This window comes from Lissotriton vulgaris, chromosome 3_1 (genome assembly GCF_964263255.1).
Source record: "Lissotriton vulgaris chromosome 3_1, aLisVul1.2, whole genome shotgun sequence".
NCBI lineage: Eukaryota > Metazoa > Chordata > Amphibia > Caudata > Salamandridae > Lissotriton > Lissotriton vulgaris.
The window spans coordinates 492,201,666-492,226,247 of NC_141689.1; the positions used below are offsets into that span (position 1 = coordinate 492,201,666).

The 24,582-nt window shown below is 46.6% G+C and overlaps 1 protein-coding gene across 1 annotated transcript in view; it reads right to left on the reverse strand.

Annotated features, from left to right (window-relative positions):
• Window positions 1-24,582, reverse strand: part of CMYA5 (cardiomyopathy associated 5) — a 386,731-nt gene that overhangs the window by 55,022 nt on the left and 307,127 nt on the right. Inside the window, exon 11 of the mRNA XM_086960732.1 lies at window positions 21,514-21,613. Coding sequence (XP_086816858.1) covers window positions 21,514-21,613 — 100 coding nt within the window. The remainder of the gene's footprint in view (window positions 1-21,513; window positions 21,614-24,582) is intronic.

Here is a 24,582-nt window from a genome sequence, read left to right on the forward strand (position 1 = left end):
ACCCACTGTGTCGGATGAGGACTGTCTTGCCCTGGAGGCCCCTTTTACGGTTGATGAGATTGCCCTCGCTATCCGATCCTTGCGCTCGGGAAAGGCGATGGGCCCCAATGGACTCCCCATTGAACTTTACAAACTTTGTCCCGACAAGATGGCCGCCCACCTGCGTCACATGTTTCTCGAGGCGGTTGAGGCTGGATGCCTCCCCCTTGAGCAGCGCCTCGCTACCATAGTCGTCATTTATAAGGACGGCAAACCTCGTGACCGCTGCGCCTCGTACCGCCCTATTTCCCTCCTTAACGCGGAACCCAAAATCCTTGCCAAGGTACTGGCCAATCGGTTGCTTAAGGTGATTTGCGACCTGATCCACCCGGATCAATCCGGTTTCATCCCCCATAGGAACACGGCCCTCAATCTGCGTAGACTCCACAGCGTTCTCGCGAGAGCTCCAATCCTCGCCGAGCCGGCGGTGGTCGCTTCCCTGGACGCCACAATGGCTTTTGACACTATCGAATGGCCCTACCTATGGACGGCCCTCGCTAAATTTGGCTTTGGCCCTAAATTCATCGCATGGGTCAAGCTCCTCTACGAACGGCCACTTGCTCAGGTCGCGGTGAATGGTAGATGCTCGGACCCCTTCCCCTTAGGCCGTGGCACACGTCAGGGCTGTCCGCTCTCCCCGCTTCTATTTGCATTGGCGCTCGAACCCCTTGCCGCATGGCTCCGGTGGGAACCCTCTATTAAAGGGATCCGATGGTCCCCAGACCTTGAGGATCGTGTCTCCTTGTACGCGGATGATATCCTTCTTTATCTCACTTCCCCTCAGAAGTCGCTTAACGTTCTTTTCGACGTTCTCACGTCCTTCGGTAAGAACTCGGGACTCATCATTAACTGGACCAAGTCCTGTGTTTACGTTATAGCTGGTACTCTACCGCCTCTACCCCGCAGGTTTCCCATTCTGGTAGCGGCCGACGGCTTTAAGTATTTGGGGATCTATGTGTCCATGACCTCATCGGTCCGCTATGAGCGAAATTTGTATGCTCCGCTCCGTAGACTTAAGCAAGACGTTCGACGTTGGCGCGATTTGCCTCTATCTCCATTGGGCCGGGCGGCTCTCTTTAAAATGATGTCGCTCCCCCGATTTCTTTACGCCCTACAAAATTTTTTCGACCCTGTTCCAGCTCGCTACTTCCGTGAAGTCGAGAGTTTACAGCGACAACTGATTTGGGATGGCCGTGCCCGCATTGCCTTGTCCAAGCTCACGCTCTCCTGGTATGATGGGGGTATTGCGTTGCCGGATATTAGACGGTACTACTGGGCCTCGCACCTGAGCGCTATCAACCATGCGACCTATGCTCCGGAGCCCGCTCCCGCCTTTGCCCTGGATAAGCTATCGTTGCCCGGTGGCAATTTTAATAGGGCTCTGTATTCAAAGGCACCCTTTCGACTCCTTACGGGCCCGACGAAATGTGCAGTGCGGGCATGGAGGGACGCTACCGTGGCCACGGGCTGGGGTGGTAGGCTGACACGTAAGACGCCACTGTATGATTCGGAACGGTTGGGCAACCTGTGGAAGACAAAAGGGTTTGAGAAATGGGACATGATTGGGATCAGCACGGTGGAGGACCTATGGGCACGGGGCGCGGTTAAGTCCTTTGAGTCGTTGAAACTGGAATACCGGCTTGATGATAGAGAGCACTTCCGGTACATGCAAGTGAGGCACGCCTTGTCTTCCGTCTTTCCACCTGGCACCGACATTCCGCAGTCCTCCCCCTTGGAGGATCGAGTTCTAGACGGCCACGTCCCGGATAGTACCATCTCCTTAATCTACAAAAAGCTTATTAACAACAGAGTTGACCAACTCGAGAAGCTCCGGGCGGCCTGGACGGCTGACGGACTTGAATTAGACGACGAGGACTGGCAGTCAGCTGTGTCCTCCCCTAAGGAGGTGGCTATTCCGGCACGGCTTCGCTTTGTCCAGTTGAAGGTCCTCCACCGTGTGTATCTGACTGGAGTGCGTCTGGTGCGAATGGGTTTGGTTTCGGATGGACGATGCAGGCGTGGGTGTGGGATGGATGGTACCTTTCTTCATGTTCTGTGGGAATGCCCGATGATTGCAGAGTATTGGTCCAGGGTGCATGATGTTATGAGTCGTGTCACTGGGATCCCACTGCTTCCCGAAGCACGACGTTGTCTGTTGAATGTGTGGGAACCGTCTGATTGTAATGCTGCCCAGACACTTTGGGTTACCCTGGGCAATATGGTCGCAAAGAGGGACATCGCGCAGCTCTGGGGCTCCCCTAGATTACCATTGCTCAGTGCCTGGAAAGAGAACATGGACTGGTCCATGTTCCGAGAGAAGACTGTGTATGAGGCTCGGGGGCGTCCAGGGAAGTGGTCCAGAGTTTGGGCTCCGTGGAATACTTATCGCGGAGATATCTGCTCCCCTCCGCTTGACTATGAGGTCCCTCTCCCCTCCTCTCCATGATTTACGTTCCTTCCCCAATTTCACTACATGTTTTGTTTTCCCGCTCGTGCTCACCCCCCCCTTGCCAGAGTCCTTTTTACCGCGTCACTTTTCCCCCCCCACCCCCAGCGACCCTTGCCACTATGATACCATGTGTTTGTGTGTTGTTGTTCTTCTCGACAAAAACATAAAATTAAACCTTTCTTATCCTACTGGTATGATACTATGCTCTAACCGATAATGTGGACTTGAAGGATTGCTTCGGCAACGTGCTGTCTCATAATCTACTTTTCACTCAGCCTGTTTATGTCATAGCGGCCGGCCCTGCGGGGTTGTAGGCAGACGCTGTGTATTGTGCATTCGTAAATAAAGGTTTAAAAAAAAAAAAAAAAAAAAACACAACTTTAATGATCTGAGCATTTGTTCGTGCAGGCAAGCGGTGATATGCTGGTTGGAGGGCACTTCCATTATCTTGGCCTGCCGGGGGTCAAATACATAACAAAGGTCAAAAGACTACTATGGCAATCCGATGGGGAGTAAATTAAACAAGTATGATCCGTGCTGCAAGGCTACAGTTGACCCATCACTGTAACAAATGGACAGAATGTAAAATCATTAAGAGACCCTGTTTAGTTGTAGGCTTCTAAAAGATGGACTAAACTATTATACTTCTGAAAACTCGTGCATTATCAAAAAGAATTGCCTCCTTTTAGGGTTCTCCATTCTTTTTAATTAGGCTGCTCTAGTTTTAAATTGTAGCACCCATTATGATGTCATAACGTGCCGCCTAACTGATAGTCCGTCTTTTGTGCTTTTCATTTAGTAGAGTGGGAGAGACTACACCAAATAAGTTAAAGCGCTATCAGGGTTTTAGCTAGGAAAATGAGTTTTTAACGTTTTGAATCGAAAGACAAGCACTAGCACTTTTGTCAAATAGTTAATGGGATTGCGTTAATGTCATTTGTGTTTTAATTGTGAATGTAACGACATTTCTTTTATATGTTTTTTATTTATATTGGGGGGGAATTGTAAAGATTTTAATTAATCAAACAATAAACTATGACTTAACTTGACTTGAATTGTACAGATCCTGAGCTGAATGTCCTGGCCAAGACGGTGGTGGTAAGACACCAAGACCATCTCATACTGATGACACCACCTAAAACAAACAAGAACATGCCAGTGGAAGAAGATAACAGACAAAATCAATACTGCTTCAGCTTGTTCATTTGATGTTGAGAACATTAAAAAAATGTTCTAAACCTTGCCAAGCACAAGCACAAAAGAATAGCAACTGGTGGTGGTGCTAAGCCTCAGTTCTATCTCAAGTCATGGGGAAAAAAGATTATGACCAACAGCAACATGTCTGTATTGAAATACATATGAAAGAAGGTCTTGAATTCGGAGGTCCAAGGTAAGAGACACAAAAGTTGTAATGGAAGTACATTCAGTTGTCAAAAAGCTGGCTTGACTGAGAATCATTATCGTTGTGAAGAGTGACCAATATACTTTGTTACACATATTCACAATCATCCATGTTTCGCACTCTAATAGGGGGAGAACAACTCTATAATGGGATTGCTGACATGCATCGAAGTTGGACTGCAATCATAATGCATTGTAATCTCGATGATGAAGTGTTGATTTGCCTGCCAAGTACTTTGAGAGTGATGTGTCACCACAGCATGACTAATGTTGCTTCTATGCAGCACCATGATGAAACTGTAGTTTGCTCCAGGGCACCAAACACAACAGCTCAGTACATACATGTCCGCATCACATAGCATTTGCACATTAATAGACTGCTTACTTTTACGATTGCAGCACACTTGTTCCTGTCTACATGAGGCCACCAGTTGTACATGAGTGCAGCCAACTGACTTTAGGATATCAGGAAATCCAGCTGTCGCACAGACGTTTGCTTTTAGGCAATGGCTGTGTGGGTGTACAAGAGGAACTGTTTATGCTCCCCATTCACTCTCCGCAAAGCATCTATCACTAAAGAGTAATTTGCTGAAGGTTGGCTGGCAATGCATTGCACCAATACCACCAATACCACTGTGCATTGGATGATGCTTGCTGCAAATAATTCTAGCGCTGCTAGCATTTTCAGGAATGAGGAATGACAGTGGATTCTTAGGGTAGGCACCAGTGCAAGTGTGTAAGTAATGATGAACATATGTTTAGTATGGAGCCCATATCGCGCCTGTGTAGCCTTTGGGTCTCAATCTGACTCAGCCTTACTCTGTCAATCGTGAATCTCAGCCTGCTGGGATGCGCCATAGGAAGTCACTGGCTAGAGACCTTTTTTCCAGTCCTTATGCTGCATGGTTTATTGTAGCAGAACATCAGATTTCGGGTCTGCCTTCAATTTAAGGTCATCTGAGTCTGACATCTGTGACTTAATCTATTCATGGTTTCCACTGCCTAAGCCCACTTGTGAAGTTCCTTATGCAATTTCACCACGCCAGGGTCTCTTAAACACTTTCTGCCCCTCCTTTCCTTTTCTGCAAGGAAAACAGTCATTCAGGCATTAGATACATCTGGAATAGATTACGGTAATGCTATATACTTGGGCATACCAGAATACATTATGGATAAACTGCAGTTGTTCTGGAATGCGGCAGCTCACCTTCTGCTAAATGTGCCGAACAGACAACACATTAGCCCACATCTGCGGGGACTTTACTGGTTACCCATTAGGAAGAGGATCAAATTTAAGGCTCTGACATTGGTAGATGATGCTTTGTATCAGACAGACCGGAATACCTTAGAGCTAGTTTATGCTTCTATAACCCGTCTAGACATTTACGATCTACCAACAAACTTCTAGCTGTGAATCCCAAAGTACCAGCGTCAAATATCTGGAGTCAGATCACTAACATTTCTGGGTCCCTCAGCATGGAACCCGCTCCCGTTGGAGCTATGCTCTGTTAGCAACTCATTGCTGTTCAGAAAGAAACTGAAATACTGACTGTTAGTGCAAGTCTAATGTCCACCTGACCGACCTCTCTACGTTTGCGCCGGAATACTACTGGGGGTTAGCTGCGCGCATTATAAGTTGCTTATCATATAATATCAGGGGCGTGATAAGATTTCCAACACATAACAATCAGGTTTTTGCATAATATGAGTTTTACCAGTCTAGACAGTTACCTGCTTCATAACATCATCTCAACCAAGAAGGAGGCCACAACAGGGCATAACCATGTCACACAGCAAGGGAGGAGACTGGACTATGGCCCCAACTGATCTATGTTGGAATTGTTCTTCTCTGTTGTGAATGGAGCATCAGGCTCAGCCTCTTGGTGGTGAAAGACGAGGCAGTGTAGCACCTCGTACATACTCCTCCTGTATAACCTGGTCTATTGCTGTTGTGAGATACAGAAATACTTATAATATGAGGTACATAGCTTCTGTATGTCTGTCAGGGTGTGAAGGACGTGACCGTCTGGGTTTCTGGTGGAAATGATGATCGTTTGTGGAGCTTCAGACTGCTCTTACCGGGATAGTGGGCAGCAGATGTACTCCCTCTGAATGCTTCAGAGCTGTGGACTCTTTGTAATCGGGAGAGCTCAGCTTGAATAGCAACTCGATGTGTGATCGTCTTTGTTGCCTAGGGGCTGTAAGATCAGCAGTTGGGGCGCACAGAACGGCTTCCAATGAGTGCACCACTGCACCTCGATCTCTAGTGTGTGTAATTGTTTATGCAGTGCTGCCCATACCCCAACAGAGGTGTTTATGTAGATGCCTTGTATGTAAACCTTAAGTATTTCCCATTTGTTGAATGTGTCCTTTGTTGATCCTATGTTTATTTAAAGAAATGCAATAATTCTTCCTGGATAGTGGTTCTGTAGAGTACATCGTTAAACGAAGAGGGTTGTACCCCCAGGTGGGAATGCTGGCAGGTAGCGCACCCCATTGTACAGGGACTAATAAAGGGTTGTGATCGGGCAATTGCTTTAGCCAGGCGTTCACCTCCCAGAATTGAATCTTGCATCTGCAATGAAGAGAGTATCACATCTACTTAATTTCGTTCAGTTTTTGTATTCTTAGTTGTTGCTTTATAGTTTTTTATTAATTCTCTGGACTATTATCAATCTACTAATAAACTTATTTTTAGATATAATACATTTTCACCTGTCTCTTACATTATAATAATATATTAGGAATTATGTCTACTGGCATTTTTCTTCACATTTGGTAGGAATATATTTTTTCATCCTTTGCTTAATTTTTAATATTCGATAATTATTTCTACTAGTATCTTTTTTCAACTTGGTAGTATCATCACCTTCTTCATTTTTTATTATTCAGTTATCTTTTTTATCTTTTATTGTGAGTCATGAGCATCTTCCAGTACATAGATCTCTCACATAAAATATAATACCCCTCTCTCTAATTTGAGCAGCTATGTAAGCATTACACATATTGTGCGCTTCCATTGATCTTTTCAAGCGCCATCTTGTAATGACACTCTCCACCTTGAGATCATTATAACTATAGTCCGTTAACGACCTTTTTAAGCGCCATCTTGTAATGGCACCTTGATTTTGGAAGACATTGTGATTATAGTCCATTTTCACTTTCTCCTATACATCGATCGGACGTAACTTTTTGGCGCCATTAGCAGCTTTAAAGAGCCGTCACCTTTTTTACATTCACCCCTTTGGCCGGTGAGACTCAATTGCTATTTTGGAACTGCACCATCCTGCAGCAAACCAGATTTCTCGATTTTTAAGGTGAGAGTATACCCATCGGATTGATTAAAAGTCACGCATACACGCTATGTGTTGACATCCATTTAATCTTTTCTTTCCACCTTATTACCTCTAGCCACCTTTTAATGCCCGGAACAGTACTACACTATGTCCGGCAACTACTCGTAACCCGTTACCAAGTTTTAAACCTGCGGAACAGCACCATCTTGCTGCCAGCAACTGCTCACTATTTTGAAGGTAAGGACGCCTAAACACGCACAGATATTCCCGGCCGTCACCTGTCTTTACATTTTCGCTCGTAAAGCCACGTGTAGTTTGTTTCCATTGTGTGGCAATATATTTTTGTAATACCCTTTATCGTTTCACCTCATTTTTACCCGTTTGCACATTTAAGCGCTTAGTACATTGGCGTTTGTATACCCACTTATAGCCTATTTTTTATCATGTGGTACATCTTGTTCATGATATCTCCTGCCGCGTTGCTTATTTTTTGCACGTTGGCGTCTATAAAAGCCAATTCTGACCTATCTCTAAATAGGTGGCGTGTCTTTATTCTTTTCAGTCTTTAAAGCTTTCCCGGCATTTCGACCCGTTATTTGGATCAAGGATTTGAAATAAATTATGAACAAGGAAGCATCAGCTGAATGCTCCCAGGTAAACGATATACTTTTGAGAATTTAACATCATTTACATCATTTGTTCATGGGTTCATGCCGTGTGAATGCTCTTTAAATATAATCTATCGAGCATTCAAATAGACTTATAAATGTTTGTATCTCCTTGCAGTTATAAACATATGTCAATAATTGGACACCTATATAAAGTGAAATATCCAGATACTGAGGGACCTAGAACCCACGCTGTGAAAATAATAGGTAATTTTCTTTTGAATCCCAGATCACTAGGAGAACCTCTAGGAATGTTGCCTATATTGTGTTAGACCCCAATTAGTATATATACTGACAGCTTTCATTTTGAAAAGCTCCTTTTCCATTAGTTCTTATTAACATCTAGTCCATACTTGTATCAACAGTATTGAATCTCTTTTGAGTAAGTTATTCCCTTTATATAGCACATTTTAATGCACATGTGAAGAATTGGCAGGAATAAATGTAGAAATAAATTAGAACTAGTAAACCAGTAACTATGTGAATATACCACCTTCTGTGCTAGATTAGCCAGTCCCAATAATCCACTCGTTTATTCCATCTAAAACAATTTTGGCCATGTGCAGTTATGTGTTGAATGGCTCATTGTGCTCAAAATGTCTTCAACTATTTTTTAATTATGTTGTTGATTATTATATATTTTGTTTGATTAGGTATTAGCCTTTATCAAGTGGCCCTGTGTATCTTTTTAAAGAAGTTAACATCGATTCATTTAAACTAACGAATTGAAAGACAACGCTGCAAATGTAAGTTGATTGATTTAGATCATGATGTTACTTAGTAGGATCTGTATATGTTTGTCTCTATCAGTCAGATATACAATGAACTTGACAGGATAGTTTGACCATTTATTGTACATGTAGCTAAGTACTGCATTAAGAGTGTATAGTTACCTGTCTATCATATGACAATGAGGGACCAAATTTTTGTCTGGATTTGATAGGTGGAAGAATTAATTTTCGAGATCTGTTTTATTTAACAAATTAATTGTTTAGGCAGTGAATAATATGTATGGAATATGTGAAACATTATATGTATTACGAATCATAACTTGTTTTCTGTAATGTTCTTTCAGAGTTTTACCTATGACTCCTGAGGAAGGCGGATTTCACTCTGCCGAAACGCGCGTCGAGTCTTTATAATTAATTTTGCAGTAACTCTTATGTCTGTTATTTCTGTAATTCATTGTGATGTTAATATGATGTATATGGTTTTTATGTATTGCCTTTGAATTGTGTTCAACATTTTTAAACGTCAGTATTTTATTGTATCATATAGTTTGACTTATTTGTTTGAGTCTCTATATGATTTTTATCTATGTAACAATTAAACATATAATTTTTAATATACACACCATTCCTCTCGATAATTCTTTTCTTCCCACCGGTCTTAGACTTTCTGGTCGCTCACTTTGCAGATGGCCTAGGATTTTTTACCCACATTGGAGAGTATCACATCTATGCAGGCGATACACGAGCAAGCAGTGTGCATACTTCCTAGTTTGTGGGTGCACTCCCCTCCACATAGCTGTGTCCACAACCTCTGAACCACCCTTAGAATTTTGTAGGTTGTGACCTGCCAAATCTTTGTCGAGGCCCCATTAAAGTTGTTGGCCAATAATTCGAGTTGGAGAGGGAAGTGTGGATAACAGGTAGGCATGTTGTCTATTAAGATTGAGTTGAGAAAGAACAATACCAAGATAGGCACCATTCTGCCATACTATAGGCATCCCACATAAAAGATAGCAACCCTTTGGATCAGTTTGCTGTGTCCCAGCTATAAAGAGGATCCTTGATTTGACTCCGACTGCCACTTTGTATTCCTAAGACTGTTGCGGTTTAAGAGGTGGTCTGCATTTTCTAAGGCATCCCATTTTGGCTGTGTCCCCACTTGGTTCAATGTTCCATACTGTTCGGCCCAATCCTTGACTGCTCAAGGTTCCGTTAAAAAAAAAAGATATCTGTCCGACCTCTATCTTCAGTTTGGCTGAGCAGAGCAACGCATAACTGAAGCCCATCTCCCAGAACTTTCATTTGACCACAGTAAATAAGGAACTTTGTAACTGTAATGCCCACGTGTAGTCAAGGAAAAGGAGTCCCTTTTTATCCTCCACTTCACAGTGGCTGGTGTTTCTAGCTGCTTGCATGACGCTGTTGCAGTCCTTGTACTGTCGCAGTTTTGCCCCCATGGGTCTCAGTGGAGGATGACGTGCCGGCAACCTATGTGGTCTTTCTATTGCAAAGATGGATGATAAGTCCTGTAGGGCCAAGAAGTCAGTTATCCATTTTTCCAGAAATGTCACAGAATCCCTACCTTCCACTACCTTCCGATTTCTGACCACTGTAATATTGTTGCGTCGTGCTCTACCTTTAAAGTCTTCAGTAGTACTTCAAAAATTGTATTCAGTCCATGAGGTCCGGGATCGATCGTCACAACTCAGTGGGTTGAGGCTGGAGTGCTTCCATCAGTCAATTTCCACTGATGAAAACAAGTTACTTACCTGTAACTTTGGTTCCCCAGTATTGGTAACTTTCATAGATTCCCATAGCTTGTATCATTCCCGTTGTCGGAATGGGAGTCTCGGTAACATAAATAACATAGCAGTAGGTACAAAAGAGAAAGAAAAAGGCCTGGGCCTCATTCCCTTTCGTAGCATATCCGCTTTTTTTTGTAAAAGAGACCAAAACTAAGCATCAGCCAATCAGAAGAGCCTCACCCCATAGAACCCTCCTGAAGGAACCTCAGAGCCTCAGATTTTCGTAGCAGTTGTGTAACAGTAACCACATCTGCTGTAGGCTGAGCTTTCCCAGGGGAGGAGGGTGGGCGCTGGGAATCTATGAAAGTTACCAATACTGGGGAACCAAAGTTACAGGTAAGTAACTTGTTTTCTTGCCCCAGTATTGAAACTTTCATAGATTCCCATAACTTGTATCAGAGTAACTAGCTTTAAGAAATAAAGCAGATATTGTGACATAAAAAGAAACATGATTGCCTCTGTACCATTATGAAAGCAGAAGTAAATTATATACTGAAATAACAATTTGTATCGTCAATAAACACAAAATGTGCATAAAAAAGGAAGGAGGGATAGTAGGGAAAGCTCACCAATTAGTGGAAGAGGTTCCTCAAGACTGCCTGGCCCACAGCTGTGTCTTCCTGTGTCAAGGATTCCAAGCAGTAATGCTTCGTAAAGGTGTGCACGCTGCTCCAAGTCGCAGCTCTGCAAATGTCTCTGATGTGTACTCCCGCGAAGAGAGCTGTAGATGAAGCCACGGATCTTGTGGAGCTTGCTCTAATCCTGCTGTCCAGTGGCTTACCCGCTGTTGAGTGGCAATATAGAATAGCACTGGAAATCCATCTTGCAATACATTGCTTTGAAAGTGGAAGGCCCTTGCGAGGACCACTAAAAGCAATGAATAATTGTGAAGATTTACGAAACCCTTTGGTGCGATCCAAATAAAATTTCAAGCACCGCTGCACATCCAGAGAATGAAGTGACCTCTCCGCCGGTGTGGAAGGTTGAGGAAAGAAAGACTTGAGAATCACTGGTTCATTTAGGTGAAAGTCTGAAGGCACTTTAGGTGTGAACCTCGGGTTAGTCCTCAAAATCACAGTATTTCTCTTGAATTGGAGAAAAGGTTCCTGTATTGTGAGAGCTTGCAATTCCCCAATGCATCTCGCTGATGTGAGGGCAAGCAGGAGAGCCAACTTCCATGAAAGAAATGTCATGTCCGTATGATGAATTGGTTCGAAGGGATCCTTCTGTGCGAGAACTAAATTCAAATGCCATGTAGGAGGCGGAGGCCTCACTGGGGGGTAGACTCAAAACAAGCCCTTGAGGAATTGTTTAATTATTCTTGAAGACCAGAGAGAAGGTCCAGATGCCGAGTGTCTGTAGCGAGAAATCGCTGCCAAGTGAACTTTTATGGATGAATGAGACAAATCTGTCTTAGCCAAAGACAAAAGATAAGGTAGAAGCTGATGAGGCTGAGAAGAGAAAGGGTCAACCCTTTCCTTCCGGCACCAAATGCAAAATCTTTTCCATTTTAAACGGTAAGTTTTATTAGTGGAAGTAGCTCTAGCTTGAGATAGAACTTCTCTTATTTCATTTGAGATGGGAAGGTTCATGAATTCTCGCTGCTCAGGAGCCATGCAGTTAGGTGTAATGACTCTGGATCCGGGTGCCAAATCGGTCCGTGGGACATCGTGAGAAGATCCGGAACCGTCCGCAAAGAAAGAGGAGGGACGAGAGACAGAAGGTAAAGTTCTGTGAACCAGAATTGTCTCGGCCAAGCAGGAGCTATCAAGATCATCGTGCACGGTTCCGTTTTGATCTTCCTGATAAGCCTCGGGATCATTGGAATGGGGGGAATGGCGTACACAAAGGCTCTTGACCAAGCTATCGAAAGCGCATTCCCTAATGACCCTCGATTGTGAAGCCTGCTTGTGTAAGACTGGCATTTCTTGTTGGTCGGGTGGCAAATAGATCTATTGAGGGTTTGCCCCACCATTGAAAAATCTCTTCCAAGACCACTTGGTTCAGTTCCAATTCGTGACTGACTGACTGACGATAGCCTGCAGAGTCTGTCCGCCTTTTTGTTTAGGACTCCTGGTAGATGTTCTGCCTGCAGTGATATTCCGTGAAGAATAGCCCATTCCCAATTCTTCTGGGCCTCCTGAGACAATGGAAGAGACCGGGTACCCCCTTCCTAGTTTATGTAGTGCATGACCGTGGTGTTGTCTGGTCGGATGAGAACCTCCAACCCTTGCAGTCGAGAAAGAAATGCTTGAAGTGCTAGCCTGATAGCCCTGAGTTCTAGGAGGTTGATGTGAAGAAGACGGTGCTGGGCCAACCAATGCCCGCTGACATGAAGATCTTGAACCACCGCACCCCAACCGTCGAGTGACGCATCCGTTGTCACCACTTGAGGAGACGGATTGCCTACGAAGGATAGACCTTGGGAAAGGTTTTCCTGCTTTGTCCACCACAAGGCCGCTCTTTTCACTGCGATAGTAATCATCACCTTGTCGTCGAATGAGCCGTGAACCTGCCTCCACTGTTTGTCTAGCTGCTCTTGAAGAGGCCGCATCCGCAATCTGCAGTGAGGGATTAGAGGGATGCATGAGAAGATCACCCCCAGAAGGGATTTGTAACGGCGTACTGAAAGGCACCTTCCTCTTCTCAAGAGCAGCGCCATCTTTTGCAGCTTTTCCTGCCTTTCTAGGGACGGGAAAGCCTTGCTGAGATTTGAGTCCAAGATGGCCCCCAGGAAACGCGCTGTGCTGGACGGAATCAGAGATGATTTTTCCTTGTTGAGAGTAAGACCTAAATTCTGAAATAGGTTTGTACATGCGTTGACTGCTTCCCTCGCAGCCTCCCTGGACGGGGCCTTCAGCAACCAATCATCCAGGTATGGGAAGACCTGAAAGTGATGTTTCCGTAGGAAAACTGCAACAGGTGCCAGCACCTATGGTAAAGATTCTTGGGGCAGAGCGAAGTCCGAAGGGTAAAACCCTGAACTGAAAGTGACTGTTGGCTACTGTAAATCGTAGAAACCTCCTGTGTGCAAGTTGAATGAGTATGTGAAAATACGCATCTTCGAGAGTGGCCATGAAATCCCCCGGATTGACGAGACGTAAAATATCCTGAAGGGAAAAAATCCGAAAGGAATGAGAAATGAGATAGGTGTTTAGCTCCCTAAGGTCTAAAATAGGGCGCCATTTCTCCAGCGTCTTCTTCACCAGGAAGAACCTGGAATAGAATCCTTTCCCTCTTTGAGATAAGGGAACCAGCTCCACAGCTCCCTTCAGGAGCATCTGATGAACTTCGAGCTGCAAGAGACGCAGATGTTTTGATGGAATGGCAGCAGGGGGCTTGGAAGGTGGGATTTGAGTGAATTCCAAGGTATGGCCCTTTCGAATTATGTCGAGCACCCAAAGGTCTGATGTTATCTGAGACCAGTTGCAGAGGTATTGTGACACCCTGCCTCCTACAGATGTTGTCATGGAGGTGAGCACAGCAGGCAGGGCCAGTACGCCGCTATTGCCTCTTGGACGTATCACGTCCCTGGCAGTTCTGTTTCCCTCTGGTATTCGTTCTAGAGAAAGTCAAGGCCTGACCTTGTTTTTGATGATATGGCTGACGATACTGTTGCGACGATGATCCATATGACGAGTACCTTAGCTGCTGGTATGAGCCTCTGTATGACGTCGTACTCCTGCGTCTGGCACCCCTGAAAGGAGCTTTCCAGTACTGAAGCGTACCAAGCGACCTAGCCGTCTCTGCATCCGTCTTTATCTTTTGGAGGGCATCATCTATGGGTTTTCGAATAATGCTTGTCCGTCGAAGGGGAGATCAAGATCTTATTCTGAACCTCTGGCCTGAACCACGTCGCTCTGAGCCATCCCTGGCGATGAAGTACTGCCGCTCCAGCCAAAGATCTAAAAGCTGTAGTGACGATGTCCATGGCACAATCTATCACCTCAGCCAACGTCGCTTCCCCTTCTTGCAGAATTTTCTTGGCCTCACCTTTTGTCTCCTGTGGAAGTTGATCCAAATAAGGTGAAAGGTCACACCACAATTGGCGATCATATCTGCCCAATATCGCCAGAGCATTCGCCGCTCGCACCAGAACGCTAGCCATTGAGGATAACCTCTTCCCAGCGTTATCAAGACGCCTGCCCTTCTTATCAGGAGGAGTTGTAAGTGGTGCCGAAGGGTTGCAGGACTTCCTCTGTGCCGCCTGTGATATCACAGAGTCGGGTTTAGTTTGTCCAGTCAAGGACGCTGGACAATCTTCAGGCGCCTTATATTTCTTTTCCAGGCGTGGTAAGACTGGAATAACAGTAGCCAGGTTTTTCATAGCCTTAAGACCCTCATCCCACACATGCTGCACAATGGGTATAGATCGGGTAACCTTCCTATAGGGCTCTTTAAAGTCATAGAGAAAAAACTTCATCTGTACGGAAGGCATAGGCAGCTTGAACCGGCTTGATGCTCTTTCCATCAGCTTATGGAAACCCCTGACATCCGCTGCGGGAGAATCCACCGGATCTGGGTTAGGCGATGCGGAATCTGGGATCACATACTCATCCCATTCTAAGCCTTGACTAGGCCTGTTATCAATATTCTGATCCTCATCCGAGGAATCATCCTATACGTCCGGTAGTGTTGAAGGAATATTCAAAATAGTTGTTGGAGGCTGAGAGAGCACCTGAGTTGGCAACACTGGAGAAATCATCAATGGAGTTGTAGGGGCAGTCGTAGTTTGAACTGCCGGGACAGATTCTGCCTGAGTCGTAACTTGAGAGGACCTGTTTTTATAGTCCTGCAGCATACTATAGAGATCCACCAAAAGTGAGGAAGGAAAAGACACCATTTCTTGGCATGCGGATTCTTGACGTTGGTAAGAATGTTGGTAAGTACATTCATGAAGAAACTCGCCCTCAGAATCAGTGTCCTGACTTTTAATCAGCAGCTGAGATGGACTGTGGGCATACCCAAAAGAGTCCTGATCCTCTTCGTCAGAATCTTCCTCTTCTTCTTCCAGTAACAAAGCGGGAGGCAAGGGGGTAACACTCCTTGGAGACGTCATGTCCGGAGTTATCCTTTTCAAGGAAATAGTTATTCTCTCTGTCGACGATTGCATCATCGACTGTACCGTGGACGACAGAGAAGGTGAAGGTATAACCGTCGTCGCCGTCGCCGATGGAAGAGACACCGTCGACGGACGGACTGCCGACGACGAGATGGGCATCGTCGACACCGTCGTCAACGAGACCGTCGACAATCCCGCCGTTGTCGTTGTCATGGTAGTCGTCGTTGAAGCACTCGTCGACTACACTGTCGTAGTTACCATCGGTGACGAAATTCTCGTCGTTGCTACCGTCGTCGAAATCCCCGTCGACATCCTCGTCGACGTTACCGTCACCGTCGATCCTGTCGACAACGATTGTGCCTTCGACGAGCCCGTCGACGGCACCACTTTAGTCACCTTAGATTTAGACGTCTTCGTCGACGGAGTCTTCTGCTGCGTTGTCGACAACTTGGCGCTTTTCCCAGACTTCTCAGAAGACTGAGAAGAAGGTTTTTTTAACGTTGAAGCAGTCTCCACCACTGCTGAAGGTGTAGATGGTCCCTCCCTCTCCTTTACACCGTGGTGTGGAGATTTGACAGGACTTTGGCGCTCAGACTCACGGGGTGTCTTTTTGAGGCCTTAACTGGACGCTCCACAGAAGGTGAAGGGGAACCCCTACCCTTTTGACTGACCTTCTGGATGATGTAGCTGAAGAAGAGTCCTCATTGTCTCTTGACACAGTCTCTTTTCTGGACTTCAATTTTTGGAGCCAAGTGAGGAGGCGACCCTCACGGTCACGGAGGGTCTTTGTAGAGAAGGTGCGGCAGATCTTGCAGTCCTCAGCCTTATGATCAGGATACAGGCTATATATACATCCTTATGCCTGTCCTCCACATATAACCTTTTCTTGCCATAGGTGGAACATGACTTGAAAAGGGCCTTCTTCTCTTTGTCAGACATTTCAGAAGAAACTCTAAACAATCCTGAAGAAAAAAGTTGAAGAATATCTCTCAAAAGAGTAGAAAATGAGCAGAGCTCACTCAAAGGAGACTCCCTAAGCACAACGTGCGGTTGAAAATGTAATGCTCTGTGGTTCCTTCAGGAGGGTTCTATGGGGTGAGGCTCTTCTGATTGGCTGATGCTTCGTTTTGGTCTCTTTTACAAAAAGAGGCAGATATGCTACAAAAGGGAATGAGGCCTAGGCCTTTTTCTTTCTCTTTTGTACCCACTGCTATGTTATTTTTGTTATCGAGACTCCCATTCCGACGACGGGGAATGATACAAGCTATGGGAATCTATGAAAGTTACAATACTGGGGCAACATCTCTAACTAAGCCAAGATCAATTGCTACTGCATCACTTTTAGCCTCTATGCAGTCACAGGTAGTGTTCATTGAAGCCAATACAGTGTCTAGCTTGTCTGTGGTGTCAGGGAACAGAGCGCGCAGCTAGTTCCATCTATGGCTTGCACAGGCATTCTCCTTGATCGATAGTTGCACCAAGGATATCTTGTGAGGTTATGTGTGACTATGGTAAAACTCGTATGGTGTACTGCAAACCAAAATGATGTGTGCTTGTGAACCCAAAGATTAATGTTATCATTGCAAGCCTATTAACTTGTATGGTCAGCACACTTTCAACCTGACTCTTCACTGGTGAGCGAGACTGACCCACGAGCAACTGATCATGGCAAGGAGTTGCTACAGTGAATGTTTCGGAAGCCAGTGGGACGGCAGAGGTCAGTGAAGTGGGCTATATTCCCCAGCAAGTGTCCTAGATCTAGATGTTAGTAGGGCGCTCCAATCTCTTGTGGTGATCTGGTCAGACCTGGCTGAGTCCTAGGAGGGTGCAAGTAATGCCATCCAACCCTAGCTTTATAACTGTGGAGTCTCCGCACATAAAAGGCAGGACTATCCAATCTTTGTATGTGCAAAGACTCCGCAGTCGGACAGATATTATTAGTAAAATACTTTTGTGAATAGCAAACAATCGTACACATGCACAAAAGGGTGCGTTTACCTTTGGGAATCGGCTCTCAGTATCTGAAACTTTTCTATAAGACTGCAGTAAAACCATCATTGCAGATATCTCAATCCTAATGGTGAGCACACAAATGTGTATCATTGACTGATTAACTAAAGAAACCAACAGTTATCCCAAAGGGATATTCCCAAAACAGAATAAATAAAGACGAGATTATGCAAAAACTTTAAGACTTGGTGCAATGCCACCATCTCCTCCATGACATGAATTCTGACGTTTGACCAGTCAAACACCCGGGTTCTGCATGAGTCGAGATCAGGAAAAAACTGCTCATGTTTTGTCATGGATAGAAGCCTTCATTCAAACCACATCACCCAATATCTGCTGCACATTTACGCAGAGATTAAATGTACTCCTGTTCTAAAGGTTTCCTTTGTCTGAACTGAGCCTAAACAGACACTTTGGTGATCATTATGCCAGTGAGTGGCAACATTCCTCTTTTGGCAACAATCGTTTCTCATACACACAGGATAAATAACTTTAATGTGGGTACCTTTTGGTTTCTCCTTCACTTAGCAGATTGTGGAAGTAGTGAAAAGCCGCAATTCTCTAATCACGATTCTCAGGGTGGCCATCATGCTTCATTTACCAAACCACTGGTTAATGAAGACAAGAACCGTAGTGCTTGGATCACTATACTACAATGTACTGATTCAGGTATTTCTTTTGGAAATCCTTTGCAATATCTTCAAATGCTAAGTGGGCACAGTAGGAGTGCAGAATGCACAGTTGTTACATGCCTGCCAGTAACACTGGTTTTTAGAGCTATTTCAGGTTAGACTGTAGAATCAGTGTATCTGGGAACATGCCTTTGGAGGCAGGGGCCACTGATATAATGCAGATGCGTGGCGGTGCTTCTGGTGGGTGGAGGGGTCAGACTACTCACCGTTTGTCTGCAAACAACCACAGGTGCATGGCAGTTCTTCAATGACTGTGTGCCACAGGCAAATTCCACAGGTAACTAGTCTCCTATGATCACCAGCACTTTCAGGACCAGGGACTGCAGAAACTGAGAGCCACCACTTGTCCAAGACTGTCCAGTTCTCGGAGTCCTCTAATGCTATAAAGCACAAGGCGAACGTGCAGTAGGTGCCCCAGCAGATGCACTTGGCTTCTGCAGAACTTGAGGTGCAAGCATATGAAATGTTGTTGAGTATCAGAGAGACTCTCTCAGTGGCGAAAACGTGCGACCTGACATCTCCTACTCTCTCTGTAGGCATACCGAGCAGTAGATCATTAACCTATCTTCAGAGAACAATCACCGTCAACTGTAGGGTTGAAGAAGGGCGTTGTGAACTGGTGTGAAAGTGCTTGTGCAGTGTAGTGTACGCATTGGAGTGAGACTCATCAATTAGTACGCAGTCATATGTATGTGTATTAGAAGGATCTGGTGAATCCATGACAGGCAACGCTTGAAGCATACAAAGAAGCTAGGGTTACTGTTGCATAGGAGCTGGATGTTGTGGTAAGCGTCCATGTTGGCGACCTCATGCCACGGCCATAGTAAAAGTCTGAAGCAGGCAGTCAAGCTTGGCTTTAGAATACAAAAGGGACTTTTTGCGGCTTTTCAAAGTCCAAGTGTGTGCAGTCAGTGGTGCCTTTCTTGAGGGGAAAGCTGCTTTAGTTTTGTAATTACCTGTGGTGGAATTATATTGGTGAGCCGGGAGAGGTGAAATACCATGTGACATGAGGTTTGGGTATGTCACAGTCTTACAGATGGATGGCTGTGAAAATCCAGTGTGTCCATGATGGGGAAAGCTCTGGCATAATATGGCAGTGACTTCAGCTGCTTGGCTTTTATGGGCATGATCTGACGGCATTTTGCTTCTGGATGCAGTGTAGGACTTGTGCCTGTGAAGGTTATTGTTGATTTTGGTGAGGTGAAATCTTTGAAAAACATCACACCCATGTACTCACTGACTGCTCTGTTTTATTGACATATCCATTTCGGGTGGTTTCTCCTTGGATGTCCTGTATGAGTATGTGTGACTGGTGGAGTTATCTTCCCATTAGGGGTGACTCTGTTTGCAGGTTGTCAGCATTGCTATTGCTCATTGTGCACAAATTTCTTCTCCTGTTGGGATGCACCGTGGTACTGGTGTTCATGGGCCTGCAGACCTGTGCATCGCTGACCCGTGAATGCTGCTAGTATTATCCCCTGTGGTTCCATGTCCTCCTTAATTAGCAACTTTCAGCTGTCAGCCAATCCGTTTCTTCCTTGCATTTTTACTTACAATGAACAAACCTTGCACATGCTTGACCATTTTTTTCAGTTATTTGAATGGCGGCTGTTATTTCTGGATGGATTGGGCCAGTAAACGCCCTCTTGCTACATTATGGAAGTTGCTGTTTACGCAATCAATGTGTGATAATGCACTTCAGATGTTGGTGCAGCATGGGAGGCTTTTTTCCTGTGCCTGGTTGCAGTGTTCTCCTGGATGAGCGGGTGAGTGATAACAACACTAAGGGTCCTCAAACGCCAGATGTTTGCTTGATATTGTATTCACTGGTTTTTGGCGATTTGGCAGGTTTTCCGATACAAGTCCCACTCAACAACATTTTAAACACAAGTTGCTGTGATTCCAGCTTTGTCCTATCAGATCCCTTGATGCTGACGGTAGACATCCGGTTCCGTTAATACGTCATAATTACATTACCTACACAGGCCCAGAGTATGAGCTGTGATGAGATATGCGTGAACATTCAGGGTGTCAGGATGGCCCTTTCCACTGGTACTGCCACACAAATCCACTCCTTTTATAAGTAAAACCCAGCGGGATGGGGAATAACGACGCGACCTTGATTTATCAAGCGCTGTTACGGTCCTCAGGGGGCTGGGCGGCCGCGCGGCGGTCGCATGCTGGTGACGGAACCGCTCCGTCACCAGCCTCGGTTGAGCTGTGCTCATGACGGAGCGGTTCCGTCATGGCCCGCCCAGCTCAATAGAACGCTCAGCGCAGGCGCGGAATTCGCGCCGCGCAGGCGTTCCAAGCGGGCCATGACGGAAGCGCTCCGTCATCAGCACAGCGCACCCGCAGCTGATGACGGAGCGCTTCCGTCATCAGCGTCCAAGGGGTTAACACATACATGTACCACCTGCTGCGAGCAGCTGGGGTGTGTGTGTGTGGGCGGGGGACGATGTACGCCTGGGGTGGAGGGTGTTTGGTGGGTATGTTGGGGAGGGGAGGGGTTGGCTGGCATGGAAGAGCATTACAAACATCCTGGAACTTGTCCGCATTGCATGTAGCCCTCTCCCAACCTGATTTTACCAGCCAGATTTTACGGCGGATAAAATTGGGTTTGTTGTTCGCACAGCCAATAACAGTGCTTAATTTTAGCTAGTGGTTGCACCTGGGCCGCCAGCACTCACCTTTGGGGACAGCACATACGTTTCGTCATCAGACTTTGACCCAGAGCAAGAGAAGGAAAAACACAAAGGGGAGAAGAAGGAGGAAGAGAAAGTCGGAAAAAAACAGTAAGAAAGAAAAAGCAAGAATGAAAAAGAAACTGAAAGAGTGAGGTAAGGGGGCAGGAGTGTCTGGGGGTGTTGAAAGAAACATGAGGTGGAATTACGTCCACGCAGCCGTGGTATGTGGAACCCTCCCTGATAATGCACAGACAGAGCCGGCCGTGGCCTTCCGAGCACAAACTTGGACCATAGCGCTTATTGCTCTACACTTATGACCTGCCCGCTAAAACCGAATGCAGTAAAGAGAGCGTTTTAAATACACAGGTGAACACATTTCGAACGAGGTCAGGATGACGATGCTGGTCGAGATGTAACATTTTGGAAGAAATGACATCCAACCCATCCTTTAGAAAAGCTGTAGGCATACGAATTCCACCCTCAATAACACTCACTTGTTGGGAGAGTTTATTTGAGTTGACGGCATTCCGCGCGCTGTGTCTAATGAGAGTTCAACTAAAGGGTACTACGTTTCTCTTACATTCATTCTTACTACTAAATTGAAACATACCAAGCCCAAGGCCTGAAATGCGACCCTGACATGTAGCATCATGGCGACGGGTTTGCAACTTACCCGTTAATGAGGCTCTCTTCAGCCAGGCTCACTGAGGCCCCTTCCGGTGACACGTGCAGCGGGGGCTGGGCGGTGTCTCTCAAGAGGTGGAACCGAGTCCCTGGTGTCAATCAAAAGAAAGAAACGTCACAGGCCGGAAACAGACACAAGCTCAATTGTACAGAGGCAGACTCCCACAGTACACTGATCATACGACACGGGTGCATGCACAGCAGGATTGAGGGTTCGGGTCCAGACACGTCCTGTCACATGATACAATCGCCTCCGTTATCCACCTGTCATAGGGACGGTCAGGCAGTGAGCCTCTGAAGCAGTTGTGTCTTTTTTGGCCATGTTTGTCTTTCTGCCTGGCTGAATGTATATCCGTTTGATGTGTCAGTCTGTCCAGCCTCTGGGTTAGTCCCTTCGGTTGTACGTCACTATATCAAGACCACAAAATCTCGATCTACAATAATATCCTATCAACTAGATCAACCTACCCCTACATTACAAGGTGTTTACTTAGACCATTAACTCCACCTGAACTTGCGTTTAGATAGCGGCTAATTTGTAACAAGCATTTGCAATGCAATAGGTCTCGCATTAGGAAAGTGTGAGCTATTGGTATTGTAAATGACACATTTTTTAAATATGTATTGGCTTTGAAAATATATAAATTAATAACATTGTTATTCACAAAGCCAAAAACTTACACGTTCCTAATGCGAGTCCTATTGGCAATGGCCATGCTTGTTGGTAGCAAGCAAGGACAGTGCTGTTGTGGTGCTGAGTGATTATGTGGTTGGGCTGAGTGATGTGGTGGTGTATTAGAGTGATGTGGTGGTGTATTAGAGTGATGTGGTGGTGTATTAGAGTGATCTGGTGGTGTCCCCGAGTGATGTGGTGGTGTTCCTGAGTGATGTGGTGGTGTTCCCAGAGTGATATGGTGGTGTTCCCAGAGTGATATGGTGGTGTTCCCAGAGTGATGTGGTGGTGTACCCGAGTGATGTGGTGGTGTGCCCGAGTGATGTGGTAGTGTTCCCGAGTGATGTGGTGGTGTTCACCCGAGTGATGTGGTGGTGTTCCCGAGTGATGTGGTGGTGTCCCAGAGTGATGTGGTGGTGTCCTCGAGCAGTGGCGGTGCGTCCATTGGGGGCGTTGGGGCGTTGCCCCACTATCCCATGCCATGGACGACCGCACCCGCACTGCCATAATCATTAACTTATTTTAAATAAATGCGCACTGGCTCAGGCACCCGAGCACTGCGCGCGACGGTTCCGGGACCAGCCTGACTGAATCGGGCATCCATAAGGTAGTGGGCCGTGGGGGGCGGGGCTGCAGCAGAAAGAGTGACAGGCAGGCAGCGCACAGACAAGCAGCAGGCAGTGACTGCGCAAGCTAAAAGCCGGAGTCTTCAATATTTTTACTTTCCCGCGCATGCGCACAGTGTAGCCCGTCCCTCCCCCTCCCCTCTCTCTAGCACGCACACACATAGCAGGACCCGGGGCCCCGGGCTCATTTAGGGCAGATAGTCTCCTGCTCGTAGGCCAATCCTGGCGCAGTGGTGCTGATAACGCTGCGCCAGGATTGGCTCCTGCTGCAGCAGGATGGGACCGCGCGTGGGTGTTGGCTGAGGGCCGCACAGTATGGCCAATCACATATGGCTATAATCAGCCATGACGTTTGTGATTGGCCACTTCCCTAAACTCAGTAAACTGCAGTGATGTCACCACGCGTGGCGCACAAGTGCTGCCACACAACAACAACAAACTAGTGAAGTAGTGATAGTGAAAGTAGATCATCAGCTCGTGCGTCGTCGTGACTGACTTGCAGCAGTTTGTGCCTACTACGGATGGACCGCCTGGTGCACTGCTGGTACTACCAGAAATGTATACGAACAGACTCTCACTCCTCAGATATCGAGTGATGTGGTGGTATCCCCGAGTGATGTGGTGGTGTCCCCGAGTGATGTGGTGGTGTTCCCGAGTGATGTGGTGGTGTCCCTGAGTGATGTGGTGGTGTCCCTGAGTGATGTGTGTGTGTCCCGAGTGATATGGTAGTGTCCCTGAGTGCTGTGGTGGCGTTCCTGAGTTTTGTGGTTGTGTTCCTGTGTGATGTGGTTGTGTCCCTGAGTTATGTGGTGGCCGGGCCGGACTGGGAAACAAAACCGGCCCCGGAAAAGTGTTCGGCCGGCCCCCCCTCCCCACTCGGGGGGTGGGGGGGTGGAGGTGCCGCCGAGCTCTCTGACAGGGCCGGTTTTCAGCTGATTTTGGTACAGGGCCGATTTTGCAGCTATGCCGGATCCCACCCGTGCAGCACACCGGGGGATTGCCCGGTGCCTGCTATGGCCAGTCCGGGCCTGTGTGGTGGTGCCCCTGAGTGATGTGGTGGTGTTCCTGAGTGATGGAAGGTAGAGTTGGAAGGTGGAGTTGGAGGGTGGAGTTGGAGGGTGGAGGGTGGAGTTGGAGTTGGAGGGTGGAGTTGAAGGGTGGAGTTGGAGGGTGGAGTTGGAGTTGGAGGGTGGAGTTGGAGGGTAGAGTTGGAGTTGGAGGGTAGAGTTGGAGTTGGAGGGTGGAGTTGGAGGATGGAGTTGGATGGTGGAGGGTGGAGTTGGAGGGTGGAGTTGGAGTTGAAGGTTGGAGTTGGAGGGTGGAGTTGGAGTTCGAGGGTGGAGTTGGATTTGGAGGGTGGAGTTGGATTTGGAGGGTGGACTTGGAGGGTGGAGTTGGAGGGTGGATTTGGAGGGTGGAGAGCGGAGTTGGAGGGTGGAGTTGTAGTTGGAGGATGGAGTTGGAGGGTGGAGTTGGAGGGTGGAGTTGGAGTTGGAGGGTGGATTTGGATTTGGAGGGTGGAGTTGGGGTTGAAGGGTGGAGTTGGAGTTGAAGGGTGGAGTTGGAGTTCGAGGGTGGAGTTGGATTTGGAGGGTGGACTTGGAGGGTGGAGTTGTAGTTGGAGGATGGAGTTGGAGGGTGGAGTTGGAGGGTGGAGTTGGAGGGTGGATTTGGAGGGTGGAGTTGGGGTTGAAGGGTGGAGTTGGAGGGTGGAGTTGGAGTTCGAGGGTGAAGATGGAGGGTGGAGTTGGATGGTGGA